We start from the raw sequence: 14,890 nt of genomic DNA on the forward strand, positions 1-14,890 counted from the left end.
AAGGGGGGGGTGGTTAAAAAAAAGATAATTTATATATATATATATATATATATATATATATATTAAATAAAACCCGATTTACTCGCGTGCGGCGACGTAACAAAAAGGGTGTCCTCCCCGGGTAAAATCGACGTTCCGGACGCTCCGGTGCAGTCCATTTTGTCATCTGAGGTTGCTCGGACGACGTCGTCGACAATCGGGTCAAAACGCGTCAAAATTCAAATTTCACAAAATTTCGACCTGCGATCGATCGCTTCAAAAGGTTAACTCGAGCATTCGACAAGTAACAATGCAAACGAAGCGAATTGTGGCTATCAGATGTGTCGACTCTCCGAATTGCGAAGTTTTGTGCGCGGGAGTGCGAATTGTGCAAAAGGCCACCCTAAGGCTCAGGAAGGTCCTATAGGGAATCCCTTTTGGGTTTCCTCATGTAGGTTTTCATCCTTCTAAGTGCTAGAAGTTGATACCACACACGCGAAACTCCAGAAGGGGACGGAAGCGGGTTGAATTTCTAGAACAAGGCGGGTTCCATTTCTAAGGTTCTAAGATAGTCGAAGGGAGGTCCCTAAAGCTAGATCCTGAATCCTAAGAGAAAGATTATACCTCACTAAAAATGAGGTTAACAGCTACTTTCAACTGATGATATACTCAACCTGAAGGGATTGAAGATCCCCTCCATGTGCCTTTTGTGCAAAGGTGAAGAGGAGACCACTAGCCATATTTCCTTTTCTTGCAAATTTACATCAATGATTTGGCAAAAGGTGGTTAATCACTTCAACATTTCTTACCCCCAAACAGGGGCATCTTTCCTTGGATCAGTATAGAATAGAGTGGCAAATGTAACATCAACCTGACAGGTGTTCACTGGCAATAATACCCTACGTCGTGATTGACTTGGATGGTGAGGAATTCCATCAAACATGAAAACATTCATATGGCGACTGATGTGGTGCTGCATAACATTTTAGTTTTTATTACTAAGGTTGCTGTTTATGGTAATGTTAAGAATAGCCTCTTCCCTTGAGCATTTTTTTGAGAAGTTACAGAATCCAATCAAAACATATAACAAGAGGAAGGTGCAATTGGTAGTATGGAAGCAACCAAAGAGCCTTTTGGATCAATATCAACACTGATGGGAGCTGGAGTCTTACTGCTTCTGGTGCTGATGGAGTCTTTAGAAACTATACAGGAAACTGTCTCCGCTACTTTCATTCTCCTTGTGTTGCCGAGGGAGATTTGGAGACTGTTGTATGGGTTGTTTTTTGTTGTAGTTAAGATTGTTGTCACTCTGAAGTAGAGGTTTATTAACTGTGAGCTAGATTCTTTACACCCAGTGGAGATCCTTAAGGGTAACACTAACACATTTTGGCTCCTCACAATCTTAGTGGACAGAATTGCTGAGCTGATCAAGCATACACAGGTGATTTGGATTCATATCTACAAGGAAGGAACTAGGGCTGTTGATTGGCTTGTTAAGTGGGGAGCCGCTACCAATTGTGCTGTCATTGATCGTGTTCTTCCCTCTCCCTTGAAACTTCTCTTACATGGGGATAACTTAGGTTTGCCTTTTGCTAGAGGTTTACCCATGTTTTTTATTATTTTGGTTTCCTTTTTGGAATGACGGGTTCATAGTATGCTTATTTACAAAGACTTTGGAAAGTATATTAAACAAACATATGGCGGATATCTCAAAATCTAGTTCTATGTGTTCTAATAATGCATAGATAGCAATACATCACAAATTTAACTATAAAATATCTTGCAAAATTTAATATATACAAAAAACAATATTCGTATGAGAAATGCTACAAGAAATCACGCTAGATACAACATTTATTTAAATTTAAAATGGGAGAATGACTTTCTACCTTGAATACATCAACTTCTTGTTTTGGCCCTACATGGGAGTTAAACATTAAAGACTGAAAGCCCTCACATTTGAGCTTCTTCTCTCCTCACTTTTCCTCCAATGATTGGTGAAGGAAAGAAATGAAACAGTATTGCTTAGCGGAGATGGGGAAGGTCATTTAGGCTGTTTATCACTTTTTCATCTTTTAGACAAAGTTCACGCTACACAAGTAACGTATACCTATATCAATACAATGCTTCTTTATTATGACAAATAATTCATAGAATGCTATCTTGAGCCAGTAACACCTTTACGAAATTGTTTGTTAAACGGATAACAATTACTCACTTCATGATTGCATCATATAAGTCTTTATCATTGGATCATATTGTAAACTGGGTACAAAATCATACGATTGATTTTTCGTTGGATGTACAATCCTAGATCATATTTTTAATCGCACAGAGAATAATTTCGTTGGTTTTGACACCATTACTTACTCAGAGAACCTTCGCATCTATCAAACAAGCATGCATGCAAAATTAGTTTCAGTACAAAATTCACGTACACAAACAATCAAAATTCATATTAGATTCTGAGTGGGTCTTATTGGGCTAGTCAGGTGATGGTTATTCTTCCATAAAAAAGAAATTATCCATGCACATTATGTAAAACACGTGAAAGCTAGATTGAGAAACTGTGTATCCTCTATTGAAGTAGAAGCTGGCTTGTAATATGCACATCATATTGTGCACAAACTTTTGTATGAACAGTCAAAGGGCTAGCTTCTGGTGATCAAATAGTTCTATTGTAGTCAGGTGATCGCATGATGAAATTTTAATAGGTATATTTTGCGTAGCCTACCAAACGTAAATAAAATTGTTGCAAGAAAATTTTAAAATACTAAGCTCAATAGTTTGTTCTCTATAAGGCACCTGTTGAACATCATGTTGAGGTTCACCGTTCTTTTTAAAAAATGTGGGAACATTCATGAGAATACATGCTTAAAATATCTGTATTCTATTGGTAATTGTCATGTGTGATATTGAAAAGTGCAAGAAAAATTATGAGCTAATACCATAAAGTATCATCTCAGGCGTGCCTTAATTTGTATATCATAATGAGTTAGAAACCAGAGTTAAATCCACATTAAAGTGGCGGCATTCTTGAAATTTAGAATGCATGAGCTTGAGAAGGCTACATAAACATTATATCTTGTGTTTTCTTGTTGTTGACTTTGCTGGAGGCATAGCTAGCTCAGGTAAAACTTCTTGTTACTGACTTCTGTAGGGCAGAGATGGTTTTTTTTCATAAGAAAATAGTGTATTTTGTCCGATTACAAAGTTTTGTTGAACTCTTTAATATGTTTGTAGTGGAGGATTCATATGTTTTACTCATATTTACCCTTTTGCTTTAACCAACATTTATATGCTGTTTTCATTGCATGAGAAACAATGTTAGTGTTGCATTGCACATTGAAGGGGGAGAATTTTGAATTTGCTTCATTCTGCTTTGTTATACTTTTTCTAAGCTTTAATTTTTTTCTATGCTGTTTATTAGCACTAGCTTCTTATAGTCTTATAGTTTTATGTTTTCCTATGATAGATGTCTATGATAGATGATTTTTTTTTGCAGGTTTATTCAGATAAATTTATTTCTATCTAACCAAGATAGCTTTGCTGAGTAGTTTGGGCTTCGATGCCCGTGTTTCTTAACAACCCAAAGAAGTTTAGAAATAAATTATAGCTTTTACTAATTTTTTGATCCACTTATTTTTTTTTAGTCTTATATCTTGTGGCAATCTACACTTTGGTTGGTACAAGCGTGGGCCATTTTATTCAATCCTTTTATTGTGTGTTATCTACCAAGTTATATATTTTATTTATTTCTTATGTTTATTAATAATGACTTGGCTTTAGCATCATTTATGGTTTAAGTTTTTTAACAACATATGTATCTACATAAAAGGGGGATGAGTTGTTCAAATACCCCTGGGACATAAAAAGTAAGTATTTACATAACCATTGTTTTCTGTCATCTCAATCTACAGAAACTATGTGACTTGATTATGATATATTTTATGGTTTCAGTTTGAGAGCAACAAAGATATCTACATAAAAGGACAATGTGATTTTATGCTTGGATAAATTGTTCAAAAACTTCATTTGACTCGTTTCTGGGACTCAAGAAAGCAAGATTTTATTTTACATAAACAGTCTTCTCTGTCATCTCAATCCCTGTTTTCATAACTACAGTGTAGCTTTACCCATGAGTTAGTATAATTTATTTTTATCCACTTATACATTGTTTTCCTCACTGAATCATTACTTTAGGTAGTATATTCAACAAAACTTTGTGATCAGTTTTGAGACATCTTTGATTAGATTTATCTAAAGATGTCCACAAAAAAATGTTGATGTTAGGGAAAAAAAAATGAGTCTCAGTCAGACTATTTACTTACATGATCTTTATGCAGCCTATACATGTGTCAACAGTGACCTTTTTATTTGTCACTATTATTTTTGATAGTATCATTATTGCTGTTGTTGTTGTTTTTGTAGTTGTTGCTAGTACTGTTGTTGCTACTAATGTATAAATTAATTCTTTTTAAAATTGATTAACATTGTCATATGAGAACATATATTTACACATGCTTATGTTACCTATTCAAATTTTTCTCAGGCAATGCAACTCTTAATACTAGGAGCTATTTGGCTTATTGCTATTCATATAACAATGTTATCTGAACAAACATATTTTCCAAATAATGGTGTTATCTTTGTGTTAATCCCATCTTTACATTTTTATGTTATTTAATGAGATCTTCAATGATTTTGATATTTTAATTATCATTGCCATTAGCCGGCTTTATGTGATCAAAATATGATTTGAATGATTTTTATGACATTGTTATGTGATGTTGTTCGTGGAACGAATAGTCGAACTCCTAATAGATGACATCAGATAAGATGCGCTAACTATCAAATTGCCAAAGTAGGATTAAAGTTGGTTGGTTGAAGTGGAGAAATGCATTGGGCCTATTGTGTGATAGAAAAGTATGGCTTAGATTGAAAGGAAAATTTATAAGACAGTGATACCTTCAATGCTCTATGGCACAAAATGTTGGCTTTTAAAAGAAAAGAATAAATCAAAGTTTAAGTTTTACTGAGATGAGAATGCTTAGGGGGATGGGTGGCTTGGCACTTAGAGACAAAATGCGAATTGAATATATCCGTGAGCTCCAACGGAGGACTTGATTAGAGAGATTCGTCTTAGATGGTTTGGTGACATTAGGGGAGTAAATGTTTTAGATTCGACTGATGTTAAGAAAGGCATAGATAGACCTAAAATGATGTAGGCATATTATATAAAAAATGATCATAATATATTAGAATTAAATGAAATTATGACACTTAATAGGACGCAATGGAGAAAAATGATTCATGTAGCAGACCCCACTTAGTGGGATAAAAACTTCTTCTTGTTGTTGTACTACTCGTATTTTTATTTGAGTTGGTTTATGGTTGATATTTTATATTTTTATCTTACATCAATTCCATTGTAGAGATCTCTTTGATCTAGTAAATTGCATTAATTAGAAGAAGAATTGCAGGTGAATTCATTTGGATGTGTTCCCGAAGATAAGAGGCTTGAGGCCTTCTTTTTAAAAGTTATGCAGTTTGTCGTGTATCTTTATCAATCAGTAAATGTATTTGTTTAGTTTTATGCTCATATTACTTGCTTTTAATAAAAATTTGCACGTGCCATTATTTGTTTTATTGTTTGCCTGGTGGAAATGAAACTTGGAAGATATTTTTTTGTTATAAATAGAACACATATAATACATAAGTTGTCGTGATATGAAAATAATGATTTTTCAACCGAATTAAGGTTTAATTGATACCTGGGTCCACCTGATTTTAGTATCATTGGTTTTTATGCTAAATAATGTGGATAAAACTAGCAGAATCATTTATGGGTTGTCAAAATGGAGACTTGATTTGGATAGTTTATGTTAAAAGAATATCATCAATAGATTTGTTTTCATTTCGGGTTGGTTTATGAGCTTTTATTTTTCATTCATTTTTGTTGAGGGTTGTTTTAAGTGTTACTTATTCTTGCAAATCATTTTGTACAACTTCTATTTGCATACTGCTTTTCCATCTTAATCTTTTTCTACTTATTTATTCACCTGCCTGATGGGTCCCTTTTTCTACTCTTCATTTTACATTTCCAAACTTGAGTTTATTTTCAACTTCATTTTTGATAGATGTGACTCCAACTATTCTGTCAAGATAATCACCACTTATCTTTTTTTGCCACATATTTAGCTTAGCATTCATTTTCTCTTCACTCAACTCAGCTATCAACAACTTTTTTGTTGCCTAATTTTATAATATTTATTTTTTTTGCCTTGATGATATAATTTTATTGCATAATACTTTTAAGGCACTCAATAGATTATCAAAAGGATAAAAATTACAGAACATCGATAGGAACAGTATGTTTTATGGAATGAGTGTTATACAACAATGTCTTTATTGATTTAGTTAATTGTGGAAAACATGATAATGCTAAGATGGATATTTTACTTGGTTAGATGGATAGAATGCAATTCAATCATATCAGAACGTGTAGGGGCATGGCTCTGCAGAGATGGATGTAGAAAATTGCTTTAGGTGATTTGGGTTCGAAAATTTATAGTAGAAGATGCTCTAATAAAGAAGATATATAAAATCAATGTGAAAAGAATATAAAGAAAAATGGGTAGATAAAAAATTCGATTGCTTGAACCCTTGCAAGAGAAAAGAAAAGATTTAAATTATCTCAAGTTTAACCTTAAGTATGATTACTTACAATATTCAAATTCAGATGTTGATTTTTTTTTAGTTTCAAGAATGTACGTTTTAAATAACTGGACTGTTAAGCATATGATTGCCAAAGCTATTTCTGTGGGATATTGTTATTAACTTGTCTCAGTTTGTCTTTTCAGGGGAAGAAATGTTTATATGCAGTTTTCTTCTCATCAGGAACTAACAACTGTTGATCAAGGTTCACAAGGACGAAAAGATCAGGTTTGCACCGAGTATTTATTTAGCTTATATACTGTGCAAGCTATAAGAATATGTTTTTTAATTTTATTTTTAGATTGCATTGTGTGGAGCTTGCTTATCCATGTTGCATCATTTTCCATTTGTACTTTACCATGTTTTTGAACTTTTTGCTACCCAAGAAAACCTTATAAAATTTTTTTGTGTCCTATGTTGAAATGTATTGTTTAAAACTAAAAGGAAGTTGAAAATGAGAAACTTGCTTTTAAGAAAAGAATATGGTAGTCTACATAGAAGTGATTTTGCAGTTTTGTTTGTTAAATTGGAAGTGCATCGTGTGAAAACTTTTTCAGAAAAGGTGAAGCTACCAATCATCATGTGACTTCATTTCAACTAGGCCAAAGTTTTTTTTTTATTCTATATTTTAAATTTTTTCAACTAGGCCAAAGTTAATTCACTTCCTCTCAGGGAATTGATTTTCTTTGTGATTGATAAGTCCGAAGCATACCCTAGCTAGCGCACATTCAGTCACTTTCTACTTCAAGCCCTCCATGTAATTCTATCAAATTCTGATCCATCTTTTAGTTGGGGTTTGGAGTTTGTGTGCTAGTCCTATGGTTGAGTTTTTTGGACCAACAACTAGATTGATTTTCTGACTGGTGGACAGAACCAGTTAAATAGTTTGTTGGTCAGCTGGAGTTTATAGCGTGAAATATGACGATTCATAATCATGCTTGTTGCGGCACTATGCAAATGCCCCATACGTTTTATATTTTTTTGTCTGTCTAGGTATACATCATCCATCTTATCTAGTTTTTCTGGAGGAAACAAATTTTTAATGAAGTGAATCGCACCCTTATGATCTAGTATACCATTCAACTGAGATTTTCCTTGCTAATTGGCAGATGTTCCATAAAATTTTAATGTTTGCTTTAGTAAAGCTCAAAAAAGGCTGGTTGTTGTCTCTTATTGTCTGTTAATTTGACATATGGCTGTGTTATTTGTCTCTACTTTGGAATGAACTGCCTATATTCTGTTGGACCTTCCAGAAAATGGTGAGTTGTTTATAATTTATACTAATGTGTGCGGTACATATGAACATAATAAAAAATGCGAATCTATATGATATTTCTTAATGTAAAGGGATGAGTTATATAAAGTAGCCACTGCAATGAATGGCAGTCATTTTTTAACTTTCTTTAGATTTTTAAAATTTTAAAGCTATATAAATGTTGTGTGAGATTTATACGAACATTGTAAAATATGCAAATATATTTGATATTTATTAATGCAAGTGGATGAGTCATAAAATGTAGGCTCTACAAAGGCCTCCATTTTTTAAACTGTTGTTGTAAATATTTGAAATACATAAACTAAATAAGTATTATTTTGTGAAAGAGGCTTTGAAAATGAGTGAGTGGGTGCTATCTAGGTTGGGGAAAAAAGGAAAATCAAATAAGAGAAATTGGGGTATGCGGCTGTGGAAGTGTTGGGGGTTATGGAGACTGTAGTTATGTGTGTTGGAGGGAAAGGGGGAAATAGAAAATTTGAAGCACGTATATTTTTGAATCTCCTTATTCATGTTTCATCTTGAATTTAAAGTGTTATGCTACCTTTTCCATTTGAGGTGACCCTGTTTAGTATTGAAAATTAAGGTGACTTTGGCACTGTGAATATAGATTTTATAGTGAGTGGCTCGTAGAGGTCACAGCTAATGATAGTTAATAAAAAATTAGAATGTGGTCTTATTTCTCTAGTTTTTCATCCATGTCTAACTGAAGATTTTAGCATCTCTTCTCTAGCTATTCTCATTCTTATTAGTCTTCTCTTTTTCTTCTATTTATTTTTTTTCCTCTTGTCTCTATTATGGTATGCTGTCTGGCAATCAGGATTTGGATCCCAATCGAATCCTCTTAACTACAATACATCACATGCTCTACCCTATAACAGTGGAAGTTCTGCATCAAGTTTTTTCTCCTCATGGTTTTGTGGAGAAGATCGTCACATTTCAGAAGTCAGCTGGTCAGCTTCTTCAAGTATTCTTTATTCTCTTAAATGATTTTTAGCAACGATGAACTTCAATAGGAACTCCAACATGGATTAAAATTGCTAGTTTATTTATTTCCTTCATGTTTTACTGACCTTGTAAGGTGTAAATTTTTGTAAATAGTAATTTATATCTTTTTTATACGTTTTCATATTGATTGTACTTTCCATTTTTTTTCGCTGAGATTTTGTCAAGCTATATATGAAAAGTACTCATTAGGTTTCTATTATTTTTCTTTGCTTATTTATGTAGGATTTCAAGCTCTTATTCAGTATCAGTCAGTTCATTGTGCTATTCAAGCGAGAGACACTCTGCAAGTATGCGCGTCTTTCTTATTCTTTCAAGTTCTGCGTGATGTCAGTTTTCAATTGAGAGAGTTGATGCTATATTCTGAATGCAACTCTGCAGGGACGCAATATATATGATGGCTGCTGTCAATTAGATATACAATATTCCAAGTATGCTCCTTCCAAATCTTTTGATATATTTATTATTTTGCTGTTGTTTTTATGACTAATTTAAATTAACTTTCTCATTTCAGCCTTAGTGAGCTACAGGTTAACTATAACAATGACAGATCAAGGTATGCTCATGGTATTTATTTGATTTAAACTTTTTTTTTTCTACAATAATTCTGAGTCTATTTTTATATGAAAAGATCTCAAAAAGCTGACAGAGAAAATGCTAATTTTAATTGTAAGCACCGGCATGATTATTGATTAATTTTTTTATTATGAAATGCTAGCCCAGGTAAATAATATAGAGTAATAAATAAGAAGTCGATACTCATAAATGTTACTAATTAGAGTCCAGGCTAATGATGGCAAAGATTTATGAAAGTGTGGTGATTTTTCTATTATAAAGTAAAATAGATCCTAAAGCTAGGAAGGTGATGGTTTTTCCAATGACAAATTAAAATAGATCCTAAAGCTAGGAAGGTGATGGTTTTACAAGTTTGGAGGAGCGCACCATTTCCAATGACAAATCTCTCTGCTCACAGAGAACTGTAAAATTAGAGGAACATTCCATATGAACGCTCTTTCATATAATTCTACTTGATCATCTTGCACATAATACTCCGTGAACCAATTTTGGGCTTGAAACCAATCTTCTTGATAAGTGCCAATAGCCTGTTGGTCTAAGTCATATTCCTCTTTCCCAAGATGACATACAATTTGGTCATTAAAAGGTCTAATGGTACCTCCATAGTGGGTGCTGATAGAAATGCTTGGAAATGATGTCCGGAATGAAGTTTGAAAAACTAGAGTGGTGAGAATGATGTAAAATGGGTGAGAAAATACAATTATTTTAATTACCACTATAAAAGTGACTAGCCCAATGCGTGTTATAGATTTATAGAGAGAAAAATCACACAATGATGTATTTGCTCGGTTTTGAATTTGCTTAAATGACACATAACACAAATAAATATACTACAGAACCATATAAACTTCCTCTGATGGTACCTCCATAGTGGGTGCTGATAGAAATGCTTGGAAATGATGTCCGGAATGAAGTTTGAAAAACTAGAGTGGTGAGAATGATGTAAAATGGGTGAGAAAATACAATTATTTTAATTACCACTATAAAAGTGACTAGCCCAATGCGTGTTATAGATTTATAGAGAGAAAAATCACACAATGATGTATTTGCTCGGTTTTGAATTTGCTTAAATGACACATAACACAAATAAATATACTACAGAACCGCATAAACTTCCTCTATGATAGTTATTGGAGAAGGAGAAGATAGAGGCTGAAAACTTAATGGAGTTTAACCAATTGATTTGGAATTTTTGTCATTCTTAATCATAAGAAGTGAAAATAAGTAGTAGGATAGAATTTGAGAGAATGAGTGGTGGGATACTCCATGTATTGTATCGGCAAAAATCTGATCTTATAAATAGAGATTTACGAAGATATAGAATAAGAAAGAAACAAGCATATCCTAGTCATAAAGAAAATCTAATTAGTACAATACATTTTTTGTTTAACTACTAATAAATAAAGGCAATCTAATTAGTACAATATATTTTTGATTTAGCTACTATTAAATATAATAAATAAAATATCTAGAAACTAGCCAGTAATGAGAACCATATCAGTAACCTTCTTAACAAGCTCAAAATAACAAGGTGGAAGGGGGGAAAGGACTATATGAGATATACCATGTAGGGAGGGATGTCCACATGTTGTCCGAACTCCAACCAACAGGATTTCGATTTTGGGAGAAAAATTTCTTTCCCCTTCTTGAAGGAATTTATATGTAGGAAGGTTTGCCTGCTCTCCAAGCACATGTTTGCAGTATTTTTTTGTTTGGGTTTGCTCTAAATATAATAATTGGTAAAAAAAATCTTTATTATTTTCTTTATGGTAGAGGCAACAACACTTGTTTCAACACTTACCCTAAGCTGGTTTGTAAACATCATGTGAACTAAGCTTGTCAAATAGTTTTTCAAATGGGGGTTTTGCCAATCCGTTAATCCAGATGTCAATAGTTTGATCAAAAGAGTTAATATAAAGCCACATAGATATTCATTTTGAAATTTGCTTTAACAAATTATTGATATACCTCCACTTTTTTTGGTCTTGATGGTCATTGTTTTGGATGATGTTGGAGGCGATCTTATTGCCAAGTTTTGAAAATTCTCTGAAGTTCCTTCTTTTAAGAGCATCTCAAATCTGATTAATTTACTAATCACATTGGCCAAGGATCCATTTTTTTTTCTAATCTCTGTCATACTAATTATTTTTAAAGCTCTAGTTACAAGATTTTCCTGCACAAAGTTGCAATACTTTGATGTAGTTCTTTTGTCAACTCAAGAGCTAGCCCAATCATTATCAATATATACCTCTATAATTTTGGATTCCCCTTTCTTGTAGAATAACTCCCTATTGGTGTTCTTTGAGTGCCTGACTATTCTTTTAATTGCATTCAAATATTCTAAGGGGTGTGCACAAAATAACTTATCTGCAATGTCATGTTCTTATATGAGCCATGTAGAGGGGGTTTTTTACTAGCCTTTGATATTTTCTTTATCCATTGGATATTTAGTGCCATGATCTATCAATTTATTGGGATTTGTTAGAGTGTAACATATAAGTTTACTTCCTGTTAAACTAATTTCTTTTTCAAGTTATTTTCATTCCCAAAAAACACCTTAGTGAACCAAGATCTTTAATTTCAGACTCTTTTGTATGTTTTTACTTCAAGTTACTTATTTTAAAATGATGATATCATCAACATAAAAAATTATCATAGATTTTTATGGTAGGCTTACCATCCTTTTGTTTGTAGAATAAAATGTGATTTAAGTGTGTTTAAATTGCTATAGCTCTGGTGAACTTTTCAAATGAATCTTTGAGCTTGCAAATAGATTTTTCTTAATTTGTATGCCACATTTCTCATCCTTCCATGGTCATTGATTTCTAGAGGATAATCCATACTTTTTTATTCAAGTCACCTTTCAGAAGTGCATTCTTAATTTTTAATTAGTGAAGTGATTAATCTAGCATGTCTGACATTGGGAGGACTCAAATATTCTTTAGTTTAATTATTGGAGCAAATATTTTAGAATAATCAATCACATAAGTTGTAGTAAATTCTTTTGCAATCAGTCATGCTTTATATCATTCAATGGATTTATCAGATTGATAATTAATTGAGAAGATCCATTTACTTCTAGTAGGGGTGGCGCATATGGGTTTTAATCATAGTGTGGAAGTTTTTGAAAAGTTTGTTTTGCATCATGTTTAGCTTTAATAAGTATAACCAATACATAAGTAAGACAATCAAGAAAAATATTAAAATATCATATGGAGTGATGGTTTTTAGATACGGATGGGCGCTATATATCGCTATGCACAATAAAATAATGTTTGATGGCTTTATAATGCTTTGTTTTAAATGTATCTCTTTATTGTATGGCAAGTCGATAGACTTTACATTGAAAAACTATTCTATAAAGAAAGAATGAAATAGGTTTTTAAAGTAAAAATAAAATGATGATTTGAACTATGATGACATAATATATTTTAATCTATTTTTTCAAGGAAAGTTCTTTGTTGATAATAATGTCATGGTTACTCCTCAGGCATGGTTTCTTTTTTACCGTCGCATTACTAAAAAAAAAGTTGAGGAGGCTTTAATAAAAAACCAAGGGTGGAAAGTTTTTAGGATCTGATAAAATCCCAATTGAAGTGTGAAAATATTTAGGAGACTTGGGAGTTTCTTGGCTTACTAAACTATTTAATATTATTTTAAAAACTAAAAAGATGCCCGAGGAGTGGAGGAAGAGTATTTTGGTCCCCATTTTTAAGAATAAAGGGGGTGCACTAGAGTGTGCAATTTATAGAGGAATTAAATTGATGCGTCATACTTTAAAGTTTTGGGAGAGGGTAATTGACCATAGGTTAAGATGTATTACAAAGATTTCTCATAATCAATTTGGATTTATGCCGGGCAGGTCTACTATGGAAGCTATACATTTATTGAGAGGTTTGATGGAGAAGTTCAGAGATAATAAGGAGAATCTACATTTGATTTTTATTGATTTAGAAAAAGCTTACGATAAGATTCTAATAGATATCCTTTGGAGAGTTCTTGAGAAGAAAGGTGTTGATATGATTCATATTCAGGTCATTAAGGATATGTATACTAGAGCTGTTATTTGTGTTCGAACTGAAGGAGGATTGATCAAATATTTTTTTATGAATCGGCTTTAAGCCCATATCTTTTTGCTTTAGTTATGGATGGTCTTACTGAACATCTACAAGAGAATGTACCTTGGTATATGCTTTTTGCTCATTATATCCTTCTTGTGGATAAAAAGAGAGAAAACACCCAGGAAAAACTTGAATTATGGAGGTCTACATTGGAGTTTAAAACATGGAGGTCTACATTGGAGTTTAAAGGCCTTCATTTAAGTAGAACTAAAATTGAATACATGGAATGTAATTTTAGTAGTAGTAGCTCTACTGACAGAAGTGTGACTTTGGGTGATTAAATTATTAAAAGGTGTGAACAATTTAGATATCTTGGGTTTGTTGTTCAAAGTGATGGTAATATATATGGGGATCTTAATAGTAGAATTCAAGTTGGTTGGTTGAAGTGGAGGAATGCTTCGGGCCTTTTGTGTGATAGAAAAGTACCGCTTAGACTGAAGGAAAATTTTATAAGATGGTGGTGAGACCTGCAATGCTCTATGGCGCTGAATGTTGGCCTTTAAAAGAGAAACATAATAATAAGTGTTTAGGTGGATGAGTGACTTTACACTTAGAGACAAAATGCGAAATGAATATATTCGTGATAGGGTTGGTGTAGCTCCTGTGATGGACAAAATTAGAGAAAGTCGTCTTAGATGGTTTGGTCACGTTTAAAAACGTTGACCATCTGATGATCCGTTTAGGAGATTAGATGTTTTAGATTCAACTTATGTTAAGAAGGGCAGAGGTAGACCTAGGAAGACTTGGGCTTAATGTATAAAAAATGATTTTAATTTACAAGAGCTAAATGAAAATATATCACTAAATAGGATGCAATGGAGAAAAAAGATTCATGTAGCTGACCCCACGTAGTGGGATTAAGGTTTTGTTGTTGTTGTTGTATACCTTTATCTTTGTTATTAAAATTCATAACGTTTTAATAATAATGTGATTTTACAATTGCAATTGTTCTTCGTGTTGCTTATAAATAGGAGGTCACAATAGAGATATGAAATAAAGAAAATAGAATGAAAATAAAGTTTAAAGTTAATTCTAATGGTCTGTGTCTCAACAATTGGGAATAGGGATCCATAAAAAATCAGCAGTGGGAGTATAAAATGAAAATACGACGGACGTCGGCTTGTGATCTTTTATGCTTGAGTCATAATTAATGATATTTAGCCTCTCTTAGTTTTTGTAATGATAAAGGATGTGTACCTTTTTGGGCTAAAAGGAAGAG

At 32.7% G+C, this 14,890-nt stretch overlaps 1 protein-coding gene across 2 annotated transcripts in view; it reads left to right on the forward strand.

Annotated features, from left to right (window-relative positions):
• LOC110033371 (polypyrimidine tract-binding protein homolog 3) overlaps positions 1 to 14,890 on the forward strand; it is a 39,986-nt gene that overhangs the window by 3,594 nt on the left and 21,502 nt on the right. For both annotated transcript variants that reach the window (XM_020737326.1, XM_020737327.1), the window contains exons 5-9: positions 6,843 to 6,924; positions 8,790 to 8,922; positions 9,200 to 9,264; positions 9,356 to 9,405; positions 9,489 to 9,530. In XM_020737326.1, coding sequence (XP_020592985.1) covers positions 6,843 to 6,924; positions 8,790 to 8,922; positions 9,200 to 9,264; positions 9,356 to 9,405; positions 9,489 to 9,530 — 372 coding nt within the window. The remainder of the gene's footprint in view (positions 1 to 6,842; positions 6,925 to 8,789; positions 8,923 to 9,199; positions 9,265 to 9,355; positions 9,406 to 9,488; positions 9,531 to 14,890) is intronic.

This window comes from Phalaenopsis equestris, unplaced genomic scaffold, assembly GCF_001263595.1.
Source record: "Phalaenopsis equestris unplaced genomic scaffold, ASM126359v1 Scaffold001153, whole genome shotgun sequence".
Taxonomy (NCBI): domain Eukaryota; kingdom Viridiplantae; phylum Streptophyta; class Magnoliopsida; order Asparagales; family Orchidaceae; genus Phalaenopsis; species Phalaenopsis equestris.